The 20,924-nt window shown below is 40.0% G+C and overlaps 1 protein-coding gene across 1 annotated transcript in view; it reads right to left on the bottom strand.

Annotated features, from left to right (window-relative positions):
* Positions 1-20,924, bottom strand: part of F5 (coagulation factor V) — a 36,015-nt gene that overhangs the window by 1,952 nt on the left and 13,139 nt on the right. The window contains exons 8-24 of the mRNA XM_058045100.1: positions 20,716-20,893; positions 18,209-18,311; positions 17,622-17,833; positions 16,723-16,873; positions 15,835-16,047; positions 12,185-14,120; positions 10,016-10,181; positions 8,639-8,872; positions 7,936-8,146; positions 6,957-7,136; positions 5,770-5,886; positions 5,210-5,281; positions 4,077-4,168; positions 2,651-2,806; positions 1,706-1,850; positions 1,406-1,554; positions 469-651 (exon numbers count right to left, since the gene is read on the bottom strand). Coding sequence (XP_057901083.1) covers positions 469-651; positions 1,406-1,554; positions 1,706-1,850; positions 2,651-2,806; positions 4,077-4,168; positions 5,210-5,281; positions 5,770-5,886; positions 6,957-7,136; positions 7,936-8,146; positions 8,639-8,872; positions 10,016-10,181; positions 12,185-14,120; positions 15,835-16,047; positions 16,723-16,873; positions 17,622-17,833; positions 18,209-18,311; positions 20,716-20,893 — 4,498 coding nt within the window. The remainder of the gene's footprint in view (positions 1-468; positions 652-1,405; positions 1,555-1,705; positions 1,851-2,650; positions 2,807-4,076; positions 4,169-5,209; positions 5,282-5,769; positions 5,887-6,956; positions 7,137-7,935; positions 8,147-8,638; positions 8,873-10,015; positions 10,182-12,184; positions 14,121-15,834; positions 16,048-16,722; positions 16,874-17,621; positions 17,834-18,208; positions 18,312-20,715; positions 20,894-20,924) is intronic.

The raw sequence follows: 20,924 nt of genomic DNA, 5'->3' as shown, positions 1-20,924 counted from the left end.
AAAGTACCGTGTCTGCTCTGTGGGTACCTGAAGTTCCCCAGCTCTGCTATAGCGATACTGCTTACTAACATTAATTTCACTTAAAAAATCAGGGCAGAAATAAAAAAAAAATAAAAGAGGCCCTGGGGAATCCATTATTCACTCAAATTAAATGTCCTTGTGCATTCAAACTAAATGTTCTCCTTTACAAACAGTGTCAGCTTCTTTTATCACAATATCGGCTGCATTCTCTGTAGATACAGCGTTCATTCCTTTTATTACAATTAATCATGATCACTAAAATCAGATGGATACTGTGACATTATCTGTAGTAACCCCAGCTCCCTAGCACTTTACAGCCCAGTGAGAATATCAATTTGGCTTGGCAATCTGCCTTTGAGCCTTGACTGTGTCCAGCACCTAAAACCAAACAATTCAATTCACTTCAAAACAACAAAACAATTCAATTGCCTGGGCTGACAGTGATACCTTTGGCATTGAGCTTGAACCCTCTGTGTAGGGTTTCCACTCGAAGCCTTCATCGCTGTACAGAAGAACATAGGTTTTCACAAAGTTTTCAGCTGACATGGATGTGACCCCCTGTGTAGCAATAGCAGTGATCTTCTTAACTGTGAGGAGGTCAATTTGCAGCCACTGTTGGTTGTCGTTAAACTACAATTGAGATGAAAGTTTGTGAATTAGCAAATACATAAATGTCTGTATTTGCTTAAGTGAAAATCATGTTTACAGGTAGTTAAAACTGCATCAAAATGCATCAAAACTGTATCAAAGAAGAATAAAGCTGAGGGAAGTCACAAGCATTCTTCGTGACCTATATAATTAACTTCATTACTACAGGTAGTATGTTTGGAGTCTGAAGATTTACGCTTTAATTTCCAATACATAATGAAATATAACAGAGATTTGCCTCCAGTGTTAAAACCTAATACTTAATACTAATACCAAATGCTTATACAAAAGAGCAGCTTTGATCAAATCTCAAGGTGCTTTGTGAAGAAATGCAGCTCCATTTCAAAGACATAGAAGCTCACGACTTGCTGAAGGTCACTCACTCCCAGATCCACTAGGCTGCACTGCCTATAAGCCAACCCAGAATGGGTTTCCTAAACCCCTTTGAAACAAATATTCAAATTGCACTAATCTCCTGAAATTAAACAGGTTATTCCGACAGACTGCAGACTGTGGCCCAGAGGAGAGCATCCATCTCTCAAAATATTTCACTGCTGTTGCCAGAGGCTCAACAAATTTCTGCTGAAGAGTTGAGTGGTGCTCTTCCCAAAGGATGGTTGTGAAGTGACCAGTCACACTCAGCACTGGACAGAGCATGCAGGAAGCACCATAACCACACAGGCAGCACCAGTTTATTAACCAGCTGCCCTTGCCTTCAATGTTGTTCTCTTGTTACCTTGGCTCGCCAGGCATTCATCTTTCCATTCTGATTGAGACGAGCAAGTGAAGCATCCCATGTGCTAAACCAGGATGTCTTTGCAGATGAGGCTGTTATCTGGGTATTCTTGATCTCTCCACTTTCCATTCCAAGTGGCAAAGAGCAGCCTGTTGAGAGGAGCACTGTGTCATCTCCAGTACACTCAACTGGCCACAGCAAAAGCAACAATGTTGGAATGGAGAAGACCCACAGTTTAAGCTTCATTTTAAGTATTAGGTAAAACATTTGCCAGAATGGAAGCAGTTGACCAATTCTTACCATCTACTTCACAGCCCAGAAGCTCCATGCGAAGAGTAGGCCTGTTGTAGACCTCAGTGGGGTAGAGTCTGATGTACCTAGCAATAATAGGGGGATCAATGATGTTCTCTTTTATGTCATAGGCATTGGAATTACCATCAAAAATCTGTTCAAAAGAAAAAAAAAATCACACATACTTAATTTAATGCAAACACAAATTTGGAGGCTGTAAGCCTGCTCTGTTACAAATGTAATCTTTTTCATGCCCTTAGCCCCATCCACAGTGATAGCACACCCTATGTTGCAGGGCCACTTGAAATATCTCATGGTCCCATCTTAGCATATTTGGAAGTGTCTGAGGGCCTCAGTTTAAATCAGCAACCTTTTTTTTATGTAAGTCTATAAAAATGCATGAGCAAAGAGGTAAAGACAACAGGCTTTCAATCTGGGAGTTTTATCACAGAAACCTCAGTGTAAATTGAAGGGAGCTGTAATAGGTAGGGCTGGAGCAGGTGGGTGTAAGATGAACCTCTTTCAGCACACAACCACACAGACCTTCTGCAGGCAAATCAGTTCAACATTCAGCTGCTGGGACAGATCAAAGGAAGGGAAGAGAAGCAGAATCTAATCCCAAATGAGGTAAAGGCCTGATTTTTAGTTCAGCTTCCTGCTTTCTTCAAAAAAGCTGCCACGGGCTTAGGAAATAATAGTAGGGAGAGATGCCTGTGAGAAAACCAGACTCCACACAGTCAAGGTCACAAGGCCAGCCCAGGTAGTGTTTCGCCTTACTACTTGTCTTATAGTCTGAATTTCATTAGTTGGTAAAAGCCCTATGGAGATTCCAGGTGTACCTATCAAGGCTCCAAAGGCCATAATTTTTCCACTCTTTCTTAACATTAAATAAGGCTCACTGTATCCCTCAGTGACACTGCCTAGGTTGTTGCAAGCCCCATGGCACAGACAGACCTTTCCTGTTGGCGAGCTGTCTCCTTTGAAGGTGTTCCATGTCCGTTTGTCTTTGCTGTAAACAAGAAAATACTTCTGGATGTACAAGGACTTAAAAAACTGCTTTGCTCCCTGTGTCTGTATCCCAGTGAGCAAAACTTGTCTTCGAAAGTCCACCTAGGAACAGCAAAGAGTGTTTATAAAGTCAATAATGTACAGCAAAAGCCATATAATTCTTCGGCATTTTAATATAAACAGCACTAACCTTCTCTAAAGGAATAATAGATACCAGAATATCTATCAGAGATCTATCACATGAATGCTTTCTCATTTCATTTCTGTTTTTGTGTATGCATTTAATTTCAGAGGCCATTTTACAGGGTTCAGCACTGCACCACAAAGGCACCTCAAAAATATCTGTGTGTCTGTGGTAGATACAATTCCGCCCCCCACCCCATTTTACAGATAGGTCAAGGAGCACAGAGAAATTAAAGGCTCACACTTTTAGAAGCTACTTCTAATTTTACATACCTAGGCTGCAGAAAGGCATATGACATTCTGAAGTGCTGAAAAGCCACCATTCCTGCTGATACCATATCTAAGCACTTAGCACATAAAAACAAATCTGGAAGGTGTGCCTGTCAGCAGTGAAACTCATTCTCTGGGACGTGCTCTCCACACCTCTGCATGCTTCACTGCACTAATCTCAGCTTCCCACCACCACAGCCCCCTGTTAAATTCTTTCTCTTCCCAATGATATTTCCAGTTTTACATCAGATGTCCCAGCCTTCTCCCCGTACTCCACTTTCACTAACTTGCCAGTGTGTCAAATGTTTGCAAGTCAAACACAACAGCCATCTGCTGAACTTGAGTCTCTCTTGTCTTCCAACCAATTTTAATAAGATTTATAAGAAATCAGCTGTTCTCCCCAAATTTGGGTGCAAACTGGCTGTGTAGTGCTAAAGTCACTGGGATGGCAGAAAAAACACAGATGTGAGGTGATTGAATGATATAGAGCTTGAAGTCATAATTATAAGCTTAGTTTCCCTTAGTGAAGACAACTGAGCTCTGTCAAGTGGGACAGCAGCATACAAACTAAGCAAAAAACTATCTGAACGAAGGCTTGAGGATATTACATGTTAAATGATCACTTAAACACAAACAAAATATGTACTATTACACAGACAAAGGAAAAATAAAGTAGCAGAAAGAATTACTCCATTTACCTACAAAATGGTTACAATCTAAATTGTGAGGGTAACTGTCCAGTCAATGAGCCTCAACAGCAGCAGAGACTGAGTTACCCCAGGGAAGAAGAACATTTAATGGCATCAACAATCTTGCCACATCTTTCAGTCTTCTCCAACAGCCTTCTCAGTGACCAGAGCAGCTTGACCTTCTAAAATAAACTACAGGAAAATCATGGCTCAGTGATGTTGTACTTTACCTGGATCCAAGGCAGTTCTTCCTCCATTGTAGTACTCCAAGCATTGTATGTTCCATAATTATTTAATCGGGCTAACTTAGGTTCCCAATAGTCTAGATGGAAAATACGAATAAAGCAAGAATTTTAAGAGGCATTGAAAAAACAAACTGAGGCTGTTATTAGCTTTGAGTGCGCCATTTCCCACCCCTACCCAAAGGATAAGAAAAAAAAAGAGAAAAAAATACAAACAAGAGATCTAAAACCATAATCTAGGCTAATTTGGACACGGTCAGCATCTGTACCCTGCAAAGCTTTAAAGTTGGCAAAATGACTAAAATAGTAACCTTTTATGTAATATACTGTCTGTTAATTTGGAACCAGGGTCTAGAGTTTGCTAAACAAGTTTTGGCCCCCAGCAGGATCAGATACAAAATATGCTCTACATTCATGGGAGAGAGCTCCCCTCTGCATAACAAGGTTTTCAAGTTAAAAACTGGTATAGAATATATATTACAAAACAGCTTTCAAGCCTTCATAACACTCTATGAGGAAACAAAGAAAGAAAATCCACAAAAAATTGGGTTTTACAAAATAAGTAACTTATTTTTTATTTCAAGGGAAAGGATGCTGTATGCCTTGATTTGACACTGTGTAAAATGCTAAGAAAAGTCTCTAAGTAACGATCCCACTTTTGTACCACAAATAAACTTCACAAATTAAGGACTCTGTAATTGCTCTGGATGCCAGGGTTCCCAAGTCTTTCATAACAGATATATTTTGTCCTTTCGTATCTCATACCACACTCAAATCTCAAAAGCTTTTTGAACGCTTGGTGTTATTTTCAAGCAGGGAATCCAAGGAACAAAAAGAATGCTGGGTTTGTTCCTGATCACCCAGCAGGCCACAGACATAGCACTCCCTGACTTTCAATCTTGTGACACTGATAGCAGACCTGTGATACTTCAAATACAATAATGATGGTTACCTAACAGAACTCCAACTCCCTGTCTCTGCTTGCAGCACTGGAGAGACTTTTAGCCTGAGAGCTGATTGCTGCTGAACTGATCTTGAAAGACCATCAAAGAAGCCAAAAGAAGACAGAACTGCAACACTTTGCTGAGGGTGTTCAGGGACCTTTTCAGGGATAAACTTACCTACGTGATGTGAAGCATCAATCTGCGAATCGAGTATAACCCCACTTGCCAGGCCCATTGGAATCCTGCACTCTGAAGGGAGCACAGTAAGTTTGTTGTTAAAGAAAATGAGGACTATTCCAATATATATTCTGGTGAAATGTGAGACAGCATCACTCAGGACAATAGTGTAATTCTAGTTCACTATTAATTATAATAATTGTTATTATTACCTAGTAATTCTATAACATCACTCTTTTCCCAGAGAAGTCTAAATTAATCTCTGCAATTTCTCTCAACAGATTAATCTACTGGTCACTATAGGGAAACCTCAAATTTAATGCTAGCATGCTAGAGGAATTAAGGTAGAGTGCTAAATAATTAAAAGCTAGCATTGCTGGAAGCTAAAAATTTTTCTTCTATAACAAATTTACAGTAACCACTCTACCTTGTCCTTGAATGTGGATAATTTCCTACAATTTTTATAGAACAATCTCCCAAATTTATTTTTAGTGATCCTGAAAGGGTAGAGAAGACTTCATAGCTTGACTTTCCCAGCCAAAAACCACTGTAGTTCATACCTTTCTCTATAACCAAATAGGATGTCTGCATTCCTGCTTGCTGGTATTCCCCCACTTCAGTGTCTAAAAGCCACCAGCCAGGTCTCTGTGGTTTCATTTCAATTGTTCTAAATGAGCCTTGAAAAAAGGAAATGAAATGTATCAGAAACATTTGCATTACAAGGCTGATGTCAGTGAGGCTGAATTTTAAACCAAAGACCTTCCTATGACCTAATCCAGAAAATTTAAACACACATTGCAATGAGGGCAGTAACTTCCACCATCTCAGTGATTTTTCTTCTTAGCAAGCTAGTTCTGGCTGGAGACTGAGATTGGAATCAAGTAGCCAGATCAAAACCCAACCTTTGCTGATGGTGCAAAGTACAAAACCTTGGTTGCCTGAACATAACATATCTGCACATTAACTACAGTGCTGAACAGTGTAGTGAAAAGTGTTCATTACAATAATGCATGGATGTTAAGTCTGTGATGCTGGTTATGATTCTTACTCCTGCTGTGCCAGTGTGTTGTTCCAATAATGAGAAGGATGTAAAGAAGCCAATAGTAGAAGCAGGAATATTAGAAGTATGGGCCCCCCCCCACTTTGTTCATGCCCTAGGAGTGCCAAGGATTGAGCAGGAAGTAGGTATGGTTTCAGTTGCTTGATGCCCTTTTTAGAAAGCACAGGACATGTTCTCATTGCTTTTCTTATACTCCTAGTTGCTGCAGACAATTCTTCAGGTAATTCCAGCTAATTCTGATTCTCATTTAAACAAAAATATGTATATTTCCCAATTAAAAGGACTACTTTAAAAATAAGGAAATAAAATATTGAATAAACTACCCCTAATGTTCACTAAAACTCCAAGCCAGTCCCATTATTTTGATCTCCTTGTTGACTTTTTTTTTCCCCTTGAATTCTTGTAGCTGGCAACACAGGCTTCATAAGTGCTGTTATTGCACACTGGTACTGCTGACACTGATGGGGCAAAGGACTTCATCCTGCAGTCTAATGAAAACTTACAGCCTATTTCTCCCTGGAGAGAGAGTAAGAATTCTCCGAGGGCTCACATTTCTTCTTTCTGCTCAGTATCACTTACCCAGACATTAAACCCCCAAACTCTCACCATATGGAGACCTTTAAACCGATATGATAATGACAGACTTCAGAGGTCACCCCTTTGAACTTACTCTGCTCTGATGCTTACCTGGGAGGAGAGTGTATGTACCAAGCTGATGCTCTGGCTCTCCTTGTTCTATGAAAGTCTGTCCATGAAAATGAACAACATGAATGTCTTTTGGGCCACCCATATTCAGCAAGTGCCATCGGACTGTTTCACCTTCATACATCCTCAAGCCTTGCAAATTGTAGGTAATCCCATTAATGGCTGAAAAAAAAAAAAAAAGATTGTTAGTCGGGAAAACTGCTCACAAAACCGGTCTCAAAGTGCTAGAAAGTAATTATTGAAATTAGCAACATATTTAATGAAGCAATGCACTTGGGGAAAACATAGTTTTTTCCAATTTAAAGTGCAACACACTTTATGGTGTAAATCAATTCAGAAAATCCAGGGACTTCATCAGAATATTTGAGCACAGCTTGGTGGCAACACATGGCAGCCAGGAGAACAAAAATATTTAAATGTAAGATGGGAATATCAGGCCCAAAAGAAAGGACAGCTATCCAAAACTCTTTCTGAAGCTCCCATTTCCAAAGGCACAACTGAAATACCTCTATATCCACAGAGGGGTGTATGAAGGGCTGTTATACAGCTGATTCAAATTCCTCAACAGAACTACCTGATAGGTCAAATTATTAAAATATTTTAAAACTTCTTGCAATAAGTTGTCAGAATACTAGCTTCTTATTGCAAAGAAGAGTTCTTTGTTGTTTTTTTTTCTTTTAATAGGGGGGAATTTATATATGCAAATACAAGAGAGAAGTTTTCTTTTGAAAGTTTCAGTCTAATATATTCTTTCTTCATTTTAATAGCAAATTTCCCATCATTGATAATTTTTACATGTAAAACCATGACCACTATGGGTACAATGGATAACAAAAAAAATTTCACATAACTGATGTGGGGGATTTATGCATTTTAAAAATGACCATGAGCTGAGATACTTCCCCTGATATCTTTCCCTCTACCACAGTAAACTGCATATACAGCAAAATGAAATAGGTACCATAGAATTTGTGGCATTGCTGCATTTCTTGTGTCTTCTCATTACAAGGCTTTCCAGAATGTTTGTCAAAGTACCAGCTTTTCTCTTCATCAAAGACCATAAAAAGCAAGAAAAAGTCTCGTGTATATGTCCTGCTACTGTTTGATTTGCTGAAGGCTCCTTTTTCACAGATCAGTATTGGCCCAATCAAACCAGACTGAATGTCTTTCTCCTAGAAGGTAATAAACTCATATTAGAGGTAAAAGTGGATTTCCCAAAAGATGTAAAAAAAACCCCATAGCATTCTGCAGGAATGCATCAGCCCCTAAAAATCTAAAGTAGGTCCCAGAATTACTGCTCCCTTCTATCTTTATTCTTCCCTGCTCAGTCTTACCAGAGCTGCCCACTTCAAGTTCTTCCATACTTTATGTCCTGCTTTAACTGAGTGCAAGACATTAAATGTCAGGTGGGAACATCCGAGCCCAAAAGAAAGGACAGCTATCAAAAAACATGTTCTGCAGCTTGCACTTCTACAGCCATGCATCATTCCAAAAAATATTCAATACCCAGCTGAACACTGGCTCTGGACAAACCACTCCAGCCGACTCTGCTTGAGCTGCAGTGGTGGACTGGATAATCTCTGGTGATGCCTCCCAACACAAGTGTTTCTATGATTCTGTGATCAACCCCAGCAACACCACCCCTTCTATTTCCATTCCCTTACCAGGTTTAAATCAGAGTAGTAGACCCAGGACCGACAAGCTGCTCCTGACTGCACAGGGCCTGATCGCTGGTTTGCGTACCATACATATATGTAGCTGTTATTTGGCTGAACTTCATCTTCCTTAAACCAAGCAGTAGATTCATCATCATAAACGCTTCCCTCAGAGGACTTTTCATAGAGGACTCCATGGGCATGGAGGGAATATGGTCTGGATGCCAGATTCTTAAAATGAACCTAAAAAATCAAAAATAAATTCTGTTCAGCAAACTCAGGCCTAAACCGAAGTCCCCCCACATTACATTCCCATGACCTCAAACCAGGTCAAACCATCTTTTGCATAAAGATTACAGGCTATGTTGTACATGGAAAAGCCAGCAGATAGAGCTTTTGATCTCCATGCATCTCCATGCAGAGTCTCCACTTTTGATACAGGTAGTTTTCTGAAAAATCACTAGTCTAACTCCCCTGTCTTCCACCAATCGAGGCTCCCAGGACATTGACTGCAGCCCCTCATACCCGGAGCTGCTTAGTTACTGCCAGCAGGGAAATGGGGAGATTCTACCTTTTATGCTTTGTTGCAGTTGTTGCAATCCAGTAACTCTAGACCTCTGTATGTACCATTCTTGCTGAAATCAGTGCTTCCCACTTCTCCCAGAGAAACACCAGGACAGGGAGACTACATAGTTACCTCCCATTAGAGAATATCACTCCCAAGCTATAACAGCTTTTTCTTCTCTTACTCATGATTTAAACATGGCTTGGTGAATTCCTGTTGCACACCACTCCTACTGAAATAAGCAGAAAGCACTGAGATCTATCCTCCCTATTTAAGTCCATCCCTCTGTGTTGGAAGACTGGATGAAGAAGGATGAGAGAAGGGAAATTAGGAAGCAGTGTGCTTCCTAATGCAAATATACCACAGTGTATCCAGGGATATGGTTCCTCTTCATCCTTGTTGACAGTTCTAACAAAATCCTGCACATTTACACAGCAAAACTTTTTAGAGGAAATTATACATTTTCCCAAAAAGTATATATTAATCTTGAACACACATGTACTAATTTTTAAGTTTAGACAACTAATTTTTCATTAACACTAAACCTAAATCTTATTTTACAGTAGACAAATGAGCCAGTATTTAATGCTGGGAAACAAAGAACAACAGAATTTAATGTGCTGTGGACAGGAGTGAAAAAAGGCGTGTTTCAAAGAAACACATCACAGTGCTTACAAGTTCACAGTGCAATTTCTAGCTTTGAAAACTGTTTCCCCTCCATCATCTTTTAAAAATGTGTGGTATTTTTAGATCCATTCTGTCATATTCCAAGACCACTGTAAGAATCGTATCCTGCACACACAATCAAAACATTGACCTACTAGGATAACATCGTCCACTTCAGCCCGAATAACTGGTCCCAGGATGCCAAGATGTTCTGTATACTCATCTTCATCCTGAAGAGTCGAAAAGGTACTGTCTGTGTAGCTCTGGAAAATCACCTTACGTCTGCTGCCATCTTTACAGCTTTTGTCATTCCTCATTGCACTGAAAGGAAAACCCCAATTAAAATCCCTTGGATTCTGAGGGAATCAGAAATACTAGCTTTGATGAAACCTGGGAACTCATACAGCAGAAACATTTTAGAATTCTGTGAATATAAAGAATAAACACTCAAATGGCTTCAAACTGTGTCTGGGAAGGTTTAGATTGGATATTAGCAAAAATTTTTTTACCAAAAGGGTTGCCCAGGGAAGTGGTTGAGTCTTGGTCCCTGGAAGTGTTTAGAAGATATGTGGATGTGGTTCTTAGGGACATAGTTTAGTGGTTTAGAGACCTGGCAGTGCTCTTAATGGCAACCTGGCAATGGATTAAAGGTTGGACTCAGTGGTCTTAAAGGTGTTTTCCAACCTTTTGTGAATCTACAAAATGAGCTTCAGATGATTCTGAAAATCATGGCTTGCAATGTTTAAGCAATTCAAGTTCTACAGTTGGATAAGAGATCCCTCAACCATTTGGTAAACTATCCCTGAAAAACTCCAACAAGTCTCTCAAAACCCATCTGAGCTCTGTTTTCCTTTTTTTCTTATCCTTAATAATCTGAATTGGAGCTTGGCTGAGTGTAGTGAGGCTATCACCTACACAGTATTGTCTCTCAGATATTTTAATCTGATAATACCTGTATTTTGCATCACAGAACTGGTATGGTAAAATAAGCTTTTACAGCTTCAAACTGTTGTTCAGATCTTAAACAGAAGTGCTGAAATGCTATTATAATTACCTACAAATCTTGCTTTATTATCAATTCTGCAAAACCTAGAAATTTAACATAAGTTACATAGGAGAAATGTTGGGGTTTAGCTCTTCAACACACTGAGAGGATATGCCATGGGCTCTCTTAAATTCACTGGAACTATTCAGCTCACACCAGTTGAGGACAAACACTTCTGGAGAGACCTATATAGAGGTCTAAGCATTGATTTTTCAAGTGCCCAAAGAAACTGTCTTGTTTCTGCTATTTTTGCAAGTGCCATTTATATGGACTGAGATGAGGCAGGAGTAAACCTGGAGAATACTGAAAAAGTTTTATTTTTATTTCCATCAAATGAAATGGAAATTCAGTTTGAGAAAGAATCTATGTTTGGAGATTCACTTTGCATAATGAAAATATTCTTGCTCCTGTTTTGGCTGCTTTTGATAAAAATCCAAAGTTGGGCAAGTTTTGGTTCAGCTTTTTGATGAAAAGTGACAAAGAATTCTATGCCTTTTTGGGAAAGCACTGATCCTAACCTGTATCAATTAAGAGAGTGAATTTTTAGTATAGTGTTTCTCTCATATTCTCACATATTCTTTGCTGTGGCACAGTAGCCAGTCTTGCCTGTCAAAATTTAAGAATATCCCTCAGCATTAGGATTTGTGATCCAGTCACCTTCTGATTTCTCTAAACAGCAGGAGCAACAATAATACTTTATGCAGCTTTGTTTTTACACTTAATATAAAGCAGTCACCAGTGTGGTTAAACACCTTACAGCTTTCATGTACTTTTTAATACTTCAGCCTTGTGAAGCTGGAAAGAGCTGTTATCCCATTTTCCAACAGAGAACTGAGACACCAGAACCATTTCCTGCTAGTGCTAGAAACTGATTTAATTTGCCTATAAGCACATTCTAAATTCCATCAGTTAGTCCATTAAATTCCTGGAAATATTTTGCACAAGGAGGTCTCTGTCCTGCGTACATGTACCAAGGACTGAAGCACAAAGTAAAACACTCAAGTACAACAAAACAACCTGCTAGATTCCCTCCTGACCTCTCACAGTGAGTTCTATAACTGATGTATTACAGACTGTTACTAGTGAGTCTACAAAAGGGGGTTAAAAAAAAAAAAAAAAGAGTTCCTCTTGTGGAAAATTCTTATAGTTTGTGCCATTGAAATGTCAGAAATCAGATGGCACGTTACAGATGCTTTTAAGTTTATCAGCATGTGAATCAACATTCTGCAAGGAGATTTCAGGATGGTGTGCCAAGTGAAAGCAAAGGATTTAGGCAAACCTTTTCTTATATCCTGCATAGTTCCAGCAGACCTCTTCAGCTGCGATGTAATATCTCCTCTTATTGCCTCTGCTGCGCAGGTAGTGCTCAGCAATGTCATCAGGGTTGCGCTGCCTGCTGATGTTCACCTTGGGGTCTGTCATGTAGGGGTCATCAAAGCTCACATAATGGTACTCGTATTCGCCCCCTGAGCTCTCGTCGCTGTAGGATTCTCCCATCACATACTCGTAGTCTCCGTCTGCTCGGGGCAGCCCGATGGTGATGGACGGCCTGAACTGCCGCGGGGTGAGGGTTTCACCCAGCGACTCTCCGAGCCTGGCTCTGCTCACACCCACTCTCTGGCTGACCTCACTGGCTGCCTTGGTGGCATCTGTGCAGCACGGCGCTGCTGTGTGGTTGGTTGCACCCGGAAGCGCACGGCCAAACCCTGCCACGGAATTGCTGGGCTTTTTGGGGTTTCTACTCCTTGGGCTCAGGAAGTAGGTAATTTTTGCATCTTCCTTCTTTCTCCTTCGGATCTTGATGAAGGTTCCAGATGAAGTCAAGGTATTGTTGTTTCCCTCCTTTCCTTTCTGAGTCGGGTGAATGTGGCTCACTTTCTGGTTTTCCCCCATTAGATGTGAGAGCCCTTGATCCTTCTTCATATCTTCCTTATTTATGGATGCTGTACCATTTCTGCCATGATGATTTAACTTACCACCAGCAGATTTATCTAAGCTTGCCTCTAATCCTGGATTCATCTTTGCAGACACCAAATTCCATTCCTTACTAGTAATTTTAGATGAATATTTCCCAGTCCCGGGCAATGATGCTTCTAGTAAGTTCTTCACTATAGCAGGGCTGGAATTAGGGCTTGTATTGTCTAATGTATATTCTAAAGAAAAAACATTGGCTGGTTTATCTTTGGATATCCTGGGTTCAGAAAGGCTGGATGCATTAGACCCTTCTCCTACTATGAGGTCCAAATCCAGTGTCAAGTTAACTGTGTACATGGCATTTTCCATCTTCTTTCCCTCCTCTTTCAGATCATCATCATATTCATTTTGCAGTTTGCCAGTTCCCACCATGGCTTCATTGGATGTGTTCTCTGTATGATGCACAAAATGAGGTACATCAGTCTTGTCAGAAAATGAGACATTTTTATTTCGGACATGATTTAGAAGGGCATTCATCTTTTGGACAGAGTAAAACTTAATGGCCAGTGAGCTTCGCCTTTTCCTTTTCTTGTTAGTAGTATAATTTCCTCTTCCCGTGCTTTGCTCTTGATATTTCTCTGGAAAAGGTTTACTGTCATTTCCACCAGCTGGAAGCTCTTCTGCAACATTCACTGGGCCTCCCCCATTGCTCAGCAAGTGTTCACCTGCAGACATGTTACTGTGAGCTATTTCATAGTTGCTTTGATTTCTATTCTCAAATACCAAGTAAGCTTCTCCATCACTTGTGGTAGCTAAAAATAAATCCTCTTCTGCTGTGACTGATGTGTGATTTGACTGGAATGTTTCAGCCTTGACTGGGGGAAGAGGAGTGATATGAGTTTCAAAGAACTTAGAATTGTTTGTTATTCCACTACTATTTATAGCTGTCAGACCTGAGCCAGCTGCTACCTCAGAACTCATGGCATCAATGTCTTCGTACTGCTCCCAGGCCAGTGCTGTAAGATTCTGTTTTTCTTCATCACCTGCTGCCTTTCTTGAGCCTCGGATGGAGTAAACAGAAGCCAGATAATCCTGATAATCCAATTCCTCCTTATTTTCCTCGTTTTCTTGCACAACTTGCTCAGCTGTGGTGGGAACAGCCTTTCTTTCAGTCTTGGTGGGACTTAAAGCCACAAAATCCAATGTTTCATCTTCCTCATAGTCACACTTTGCATCCCTGAATCTCAGCCTCATGCCGTAACTCATTTCTGGGGTGCCCCAGGATGCCAAAAGCCAAGTACCTGCAATTGAAATAAAAGTGTTATGAGACTGGACATTGTCTGTCATGTAAGTGGCCAAGGCAAATAGTATACAGCACCTGCTATAGCAGACTGCTAATCTTTATCTGGGATATTTATGAGCTGCACTGAAAAATAATTATTAAATATAGACAAATTAGGGCACATACAAATACATCTAGGAAATGGAACTCTTTTCCATAGATTAAGCTGTAACTAGAACCTGATCCAAAAATAACCCATGAAAGAGATAGATGTGAAAAAGAAAGAAACAAATTAAAGGATCCTATGTTTAGATCTGGATCTAAGAGTGAGACCTCTCAAGATAAAGTTTCAATTTTATCCTGTCCTTACTGGTACATGCACTGCTACATAGATAGAACATTCTGAGCAGAGCAAATGCATTGCAAGAAAATGCTGGCAAACATCTGACATACACAGTGTTTTAAAAGCTTTTGGATAAATCATGGATGATCTTTAATAAGTAAAATAAGAATAAAGCAATTTGAATTTCCAATCTGACAAAAGCTATTAAGCTGCCAATCTGAGGCATTTCTGATTAATTTAAAGATAATTCCTCCAATACCTCATCACAAGGTAAGTTCTCTATTGGAAACTAGAATATTCTGAGAAGAAAATAAAATCTGTTTCCCTAAACAACATCAAATTAAGTTCTTTGCTTGTTACACCCTGATTTTGGAACTAGTAGAAATGACAAAATAGACAGAATTAACACCCTGAGAAACAGGTTTTTTTTTAAAAAAAGGTCACATACAATTCTTCCTGTATTGATCAGCTTGAAGTGACCTGCACAGCTTTCCTGATTTCTAACAACAGCAAATTTATCAAAGAAAATATGCTCTAGATGGAAAGAATAGATTGCATACCAAAATCAAGCAAAAATACAACTTTATTACTGGGGAGGTTTCCATAAAGTCTAATAGAGTTCTAATGATTCTCCAGTCTTGAGCAATACAAGCCACTTGAACATTTTTAAGTTATAAGGTCTTGATGCTGTGCAATATATAAAATATATATATTTTCAAAAAGTAAGATATTTTAAATGGGATAAGGATACTTAAACCTTGAGAGATTTTAGAATGATCACTCAAAGTGCACAGACTTCAATGACACAGAATCTGTCCTTTTAGAAGTAATGCCTTAAAAGTGGATTACATGGGTTCTGATGCCCCCTCTTCCAAGACATGGTGCTAATTCTAGCTAGATATTGAGATGCATCCCACAGACCAGTGACTTGGTTCAGGCAGGCAGACTTTACTGCTAATGAATGACTTCAAGCCTAAGGTCAGGTGTAGCCATTTTGCCCAGTAATGACCAGCAGAATTTGACAGTTTCAGTCCATTTTAGTCTGCTCAGAATAGACAAGAATGTGGCAAACCTGGAAATCATACAATGGGGTTCACACCAGTTTCTGAGAAGAATCTTGCCTTATTACTAACCCCAGTAATAATTGTGAAGTGAAAAAAAAACAAATCACAAGATGACCAACAAAAAGAGCCTCAGTACAGCACCCGGTTATGCTAAGTTGGTGTAGCCAGAAAGACTCCATGCACATCACTTGCACCGGGGAATGATTCAATGTTTTCTAGCACTGTTTATCAAAAGAGTTTTCTCTCCTATTTAGATAAGTCCTTATAGACTGGAGATTAAATAATGTCTTAGAAGAGCTGTCAAACACTACAGTTCCACCGCTTACCACCATTGTCCATTTCCACTGTGACCGATTCTCCGCTCATGGGGAAAAGGCTCAATGTATCCTCGTATTTCCCTTGATACAGAAAAAAGTGTCCAGCAAGGCGAACAGAGACAACCTCATCATGGGTGCCAACACTGAAAAAGTGCCACTGAACCACAGTATCTCGGCAAAATCCAAGGATTTCACTGCTGTCAGACACATAGCCATTTATTGCTAAAAGGAAAGCAAAGTAAAAGTGGTTTCAGTATTTCTGTTTTAAAACTTCCTATTCCTTGATGTCAGTGCACTGGATTCATGTTTGCACTGGAAAGAGACTGGCACAGGGCTGAAACTATGATAATTTCCATCTCTGGAAATATTATGTCTAAGGCAGCAAGGTGTTGCATCAAAATTTAGTTAACCCTTGTCTTTGCTTCAGGGTCCAGAGCTAGCCTAGCTACTAGTGGCGAGGTGTGGGTAGGCCTTTTGCCCCGGCAGCTAGCAATAAAATAAGGGGAAATGGTCTCAAGCTCCACCAGGGGAGGTTCAGGTTGAATATTAGGAAAAATTTCTTCACTGAGTGGATAACCATTGTAACAGGCTCCCAAACGAAGTGGCAGAGTCATCATCTCTGGGAGTGTTCAAAAAAGAAGTGAACATGGCACTCTGCAATATGCTTTAGTGGGCATGCTGGTATTAGGTGAGAGGCTGGACTTGATCTTGGAGGTCTTTTCCAGCCTTTCTAATTCTATGACATTTCTTATTTCTGTCCAGTGCCACCTGGCATAGTTAGAAGTTCACTGACTCTCTGGAGGATTCCCCAGTCACATGTACTTCTGAGAACAAGCAATCACTGAGTGCTCAGGTTCATATAACCATTCCTATTATTCATCTCAGTATTCCACTCACTGTGCATTATGTTCGAGTTATAGAACTTGGGATCATCCCTTTTAACAGTGGCTGGGTTGCTGCAGTACTCCTTGATGTTATCCTCTAGGTACCAGCTCTTATTTTCATCGAACACAGCAAACATTGCCTGCTGCTCCTCATCTGCCTTTTTCTGAAAGACAATCAACATAGCAGTTACATTTTATCAGCAGGCACAGGTATTAAGAACTCAATTCTACAATCTCTTTCTTACTATGTAAGCAATATAAGTTTCATCAGAGTCCTGTAAGTGTCAGCCAAAGGTTATGTGGAAGGAAGTAGAGGCTCCAGACTTCAATCCTACAACTGCAACCAACCTGCAGTAGAATGCTGAGCAAGCCTCTAGCACTGGTGATTCACAGATGGTTTATGACTGGGCTCTCTGTAACAGAACCAGACTTCTGGTTTGACCTGACAAAGCTTCTGACATTTTTTTTCTCTCAAGTGATCCTTAAATCTTTGCCAAGCAAGATTTCAATAACTGGTAAAGGGAAGCCATCTCCCAGAACTCTCCCATGCTGTTTTGGTTGCTCTAGATTCATTGTACTTGAGATTGTCAGATGCTGTGGAGCTGTCTCTGTTACAGAAAGGAGCCAAGTAAGAGATGAGTATCTTCAGAGTATGAAAATATAATAATAGCAGGAAAACTTATTATCAAGTCTAGAAATAGACTTTAAAGTCAGGCTGACCTTTTGTTGACCTTTCTTAGCACTTGCTAAGAAACACAGAACATAATTCCTTTACTGCTGTGGACAGTGAGAGGAGGACAGGAGCCTATTGGTTTAACTGCTCTCCACAGAACAGTTCTCTAAGGGAAGTAAAACTAAATTCAGTGTAGAATAAATAGCATTATTTGAGCAAAATCTGTTCAAACAAGTTACCTGCACACCCTTTTGTGTCAGTGCTTCACTTTTACAAATCAGAAGTGGGCCAATCAGTCCAGAGGCTATATCTCTCTCAATATTTACAGCACTGTGATACAGCCTTGTAATACATTGTGCATCCTGTGCAGTGGGTTGATCTGTTTTAGCAATTTTCCACTCATAAGTGTACGTATTCCCTGGTTCAACTCCTCTACTCTGGGTGCCATTGCCTAAGGAAAAACAAGAACAGTAATGATATAAACTCAGAGCCAGATCTTAGTATCAAGCTGCACCTTCTAATGACATTGGTGTAGTTTGGCCATTAAAAGCTACCTTGAGATAACTGAAATTCAGCAAGAACTTTTGTCTCTCTAAAATTACAAACAAGAACAGAAAACTAATACAACAAATAGAGGGCATTTGTCTCTGCTTTGCAGATAATACCTTGGTTTCTCTATAAGGCAACACAACAGGTAAGCAGAGGCAGAGAACAGAATTGAGGTCTCCCAGTCATGCACATTCCCAGCCACAGCACCTCCTTCAAAGCAACAAAACCATCCATAACAGTTAGTGATATGCAAAAATATATTTCACAAATTTTTTACTTGTGGGATCCAGAGGATAATCAGCTCCTTCTGCATTCTTTGCAAGTGTCACTCCATGGAAATAAATGCTGTAGGGTCGACTGGCCTTATTTTTGAATACAATCTATATTAATAGGTAAATGAAAAGAAAAATTAGGATTCAACAAATTCTTGTCTGAATACATAGTTGTTATGGTTTGGGCCTGGCAAAGCCAGAGCCCCCATGAGGATACTTTCTCTCTGGTGTCTGCTGCGAGATGTGACTAGGAATAAACAAAGCAGGCTCTAACTTCAACATACAGAAAAGTTTATTAACTAAGCTACACACAAACAATTACTAAACTACAAAACTACACACAAAAGAGGGGAAAAAACACGAGGAAAATGAAAACTTTACAAAAAAACACTCTCCCCCTCCTCCCCCCTAAATTCTTAATACAATACATTTTTTAAAATTACTAATTCTAGGTCTAACACTACTCTTTAGATTGTTTAAACTTTCAGTTCTTCAAGAGGAGAGGGAGTTCTTCTATGTGTCGTGGTGGCCTCTTCCGTCTTTGTTCTGGTGCTCTCACTACTGAACAGGGATCAGGGCTGCTTCTAGGGTTGTCTTTTTTTAAGGATGCTTTGTTTAGTTCTAGAAAAGCACAGCATCTCACTTTCTCACTTCTGGGACATCTGTCCCCCCCCATATTTTATATACCCCCTGGGGCCGAGGGGTCTCTACACTGACTCTTTTTTGGCTCTGGGACATTTCTCCCCCTGGACTCAGTCTCTGTATTACACGGAAACATGGCTCTGTCTATGACTACACAAAAGAGTTTAGCATAAAATGCCACTCCATCTTCTCCCTTCTTTCAACATCTCTCACTCTCTCTCTCTGGTCTAGACCTCTATCACTCGTTCATTTCTTTCATCTTCTTCTACTCTTATCACTCGTCTAGGAAGGGTTAATGTTCTGTAAGGCTTTCATTGTCTAAAAAAAAAGGGTTAAAAAACTCCTCCAGGCGGCTGGACTCCTGGCTGCACCCCCCCCATCTCCTCAGCTGGGCTGCCTGCTGCCAGCACATACTTACTGGATTTCAAGGTAACACAGGCTGCACTCTCTCTCTCTCTCTCTCTCTCTGTCTCCAAGGGGGGGGAATGGCTGCCCGATGTCTCTTGTTGCTCTCCACCCTTCCATCCTCCAAGGCCTCCTCACTCCCATCTCTGTCCAGGCCCAGGCCTACCGCACGGCTGCCCCTCCCCCGCCCAGCAGCAGCAGCTGGACAGGGGAGAGACTCGAACTCTGTCTCTTGAAGTCTTAAGAGAGCCTCCTAGCGCCGAAGCTCTGCTTTTAACCCCTGGGTGTTCTCGGAGGTGTGTCCTAAAACTCACTGGCTACTCTAGGTGCCAATATCAAAATCTAAGCACTCATTGGTTTGACCACAACATCTCAGAATTCTTACTTCTTCTTGGTCAAACTACCACATTAGTGAAGTCACCACTACAGTAGAATTTTCCTGGCTTTAGCCCAGAAAGTGCCAGAAAGGCAAAAGTGTGTTTCAAGTATTGTTTGATATATAAACGCAAAGAATAAAAGCTGTTACCGTTCTGTTGGACTTTGTAGACCCCACTGAGTGAAGTTCAGCTGCTTACAGCTGGGCTATGGAAGGTCTAAAAAGAACACTTGTTCTTCTAGCTACTAGGCACACACTGTCTCTGGAAATATGAAGCTACTGACTGAAGTTCTTAAAAACCTTCAATATTGGAGAAAAAAAATTTCAAACCAAAGCTTGTCCCAGATTCTAAGACCCAGAGGGGATATGTATGGAAAAGGCAAGATTTCCTGCCTATTCTTGACAAAATTAGGATTAAAAAAAAACAACAAACAGCCAACCAAAAAAAAAAAAAAAAAACAACCCCAAAACAACCCCAAAAATGGGAGAGAAAAAGAGAAAAGAAAAAAAGGCACATGCTAAGCTCAAATTCAGAGCCACAGACTCATGGTGGAAATGATAGAAGATAAGGTTATGGAACTTTGTGATGCATCATTAAATGACAACAGAAAGACAAGTGGCAGCACAAGCTTGTAATGTAAATATTTTGTAGTTTCATGGTATAACCTCATGAAACAACATTTGATTATAGAACCTGATTACCTTTGTCTAAAACAGCTGGAAAAAAAAAATCAGCGTAAGAAACAAGAGGCTCATGAAGTTCAGCCTCACATACAAATCCCCTAGGAAGTCCACCCAGGTCTAGGGCTTCTTTTCCATTTTGGACCAGTGTCGACACATATTTTACAGAGTGTGACTGAAGCATATTTATGTTGTAAAATAAAGCACAATCATGGAAACTATAGAAGGAACACTGAAAAATGCAAGCTAAACAGTGCTACTTGTGATCATACCTTTTAACAGGGCCAATATTGAGAACATTAGTTACATTATTTGAAAGACAACAAAAATGAAACTAATTCCTTTGTACCTCTGCCTCAATATAAAGCATATTATAGTATAAATAATCTCTGTATTTGTGTTACTTACTCTGACTTTATCATTTATTTGAGCTCTGATAATAGGGCCCAAGATTCCAGTTTGCTTGGGACGAGGATTTTCCAGACGTTTAGTGAAGCTGGCATCAGTATATTGTGTAAAAATAGCCTTTTTATACCTTTTACCTATCAGATTGGAGAAATTGTCCAAGTGTTGCGATTTATAGTGTCTTAAAAATAAAGGAAAAGAAAAATGATCAA

Source organism: Melospiza georgiana, chromosome 2, assembly GCF_028018845.1.
Source record: "Melospiza georgiana isolate bMelGeo1 chromosome 2, bMelGeo1.pri, whole genome shotgun sequence".
Taxonomy (NCBI): domain Eukaryota; kingdom Metazoa; phylum Chordata; class Aves; order Passeriformes; family Passerellidae; genus Melospiza; species Melospiza georgiana.
The sequence above is the reverse complement of the archived record's forward strand: the minus strand, read 5'-3'. Positions and strand labels throughout refer to the sequence as shown.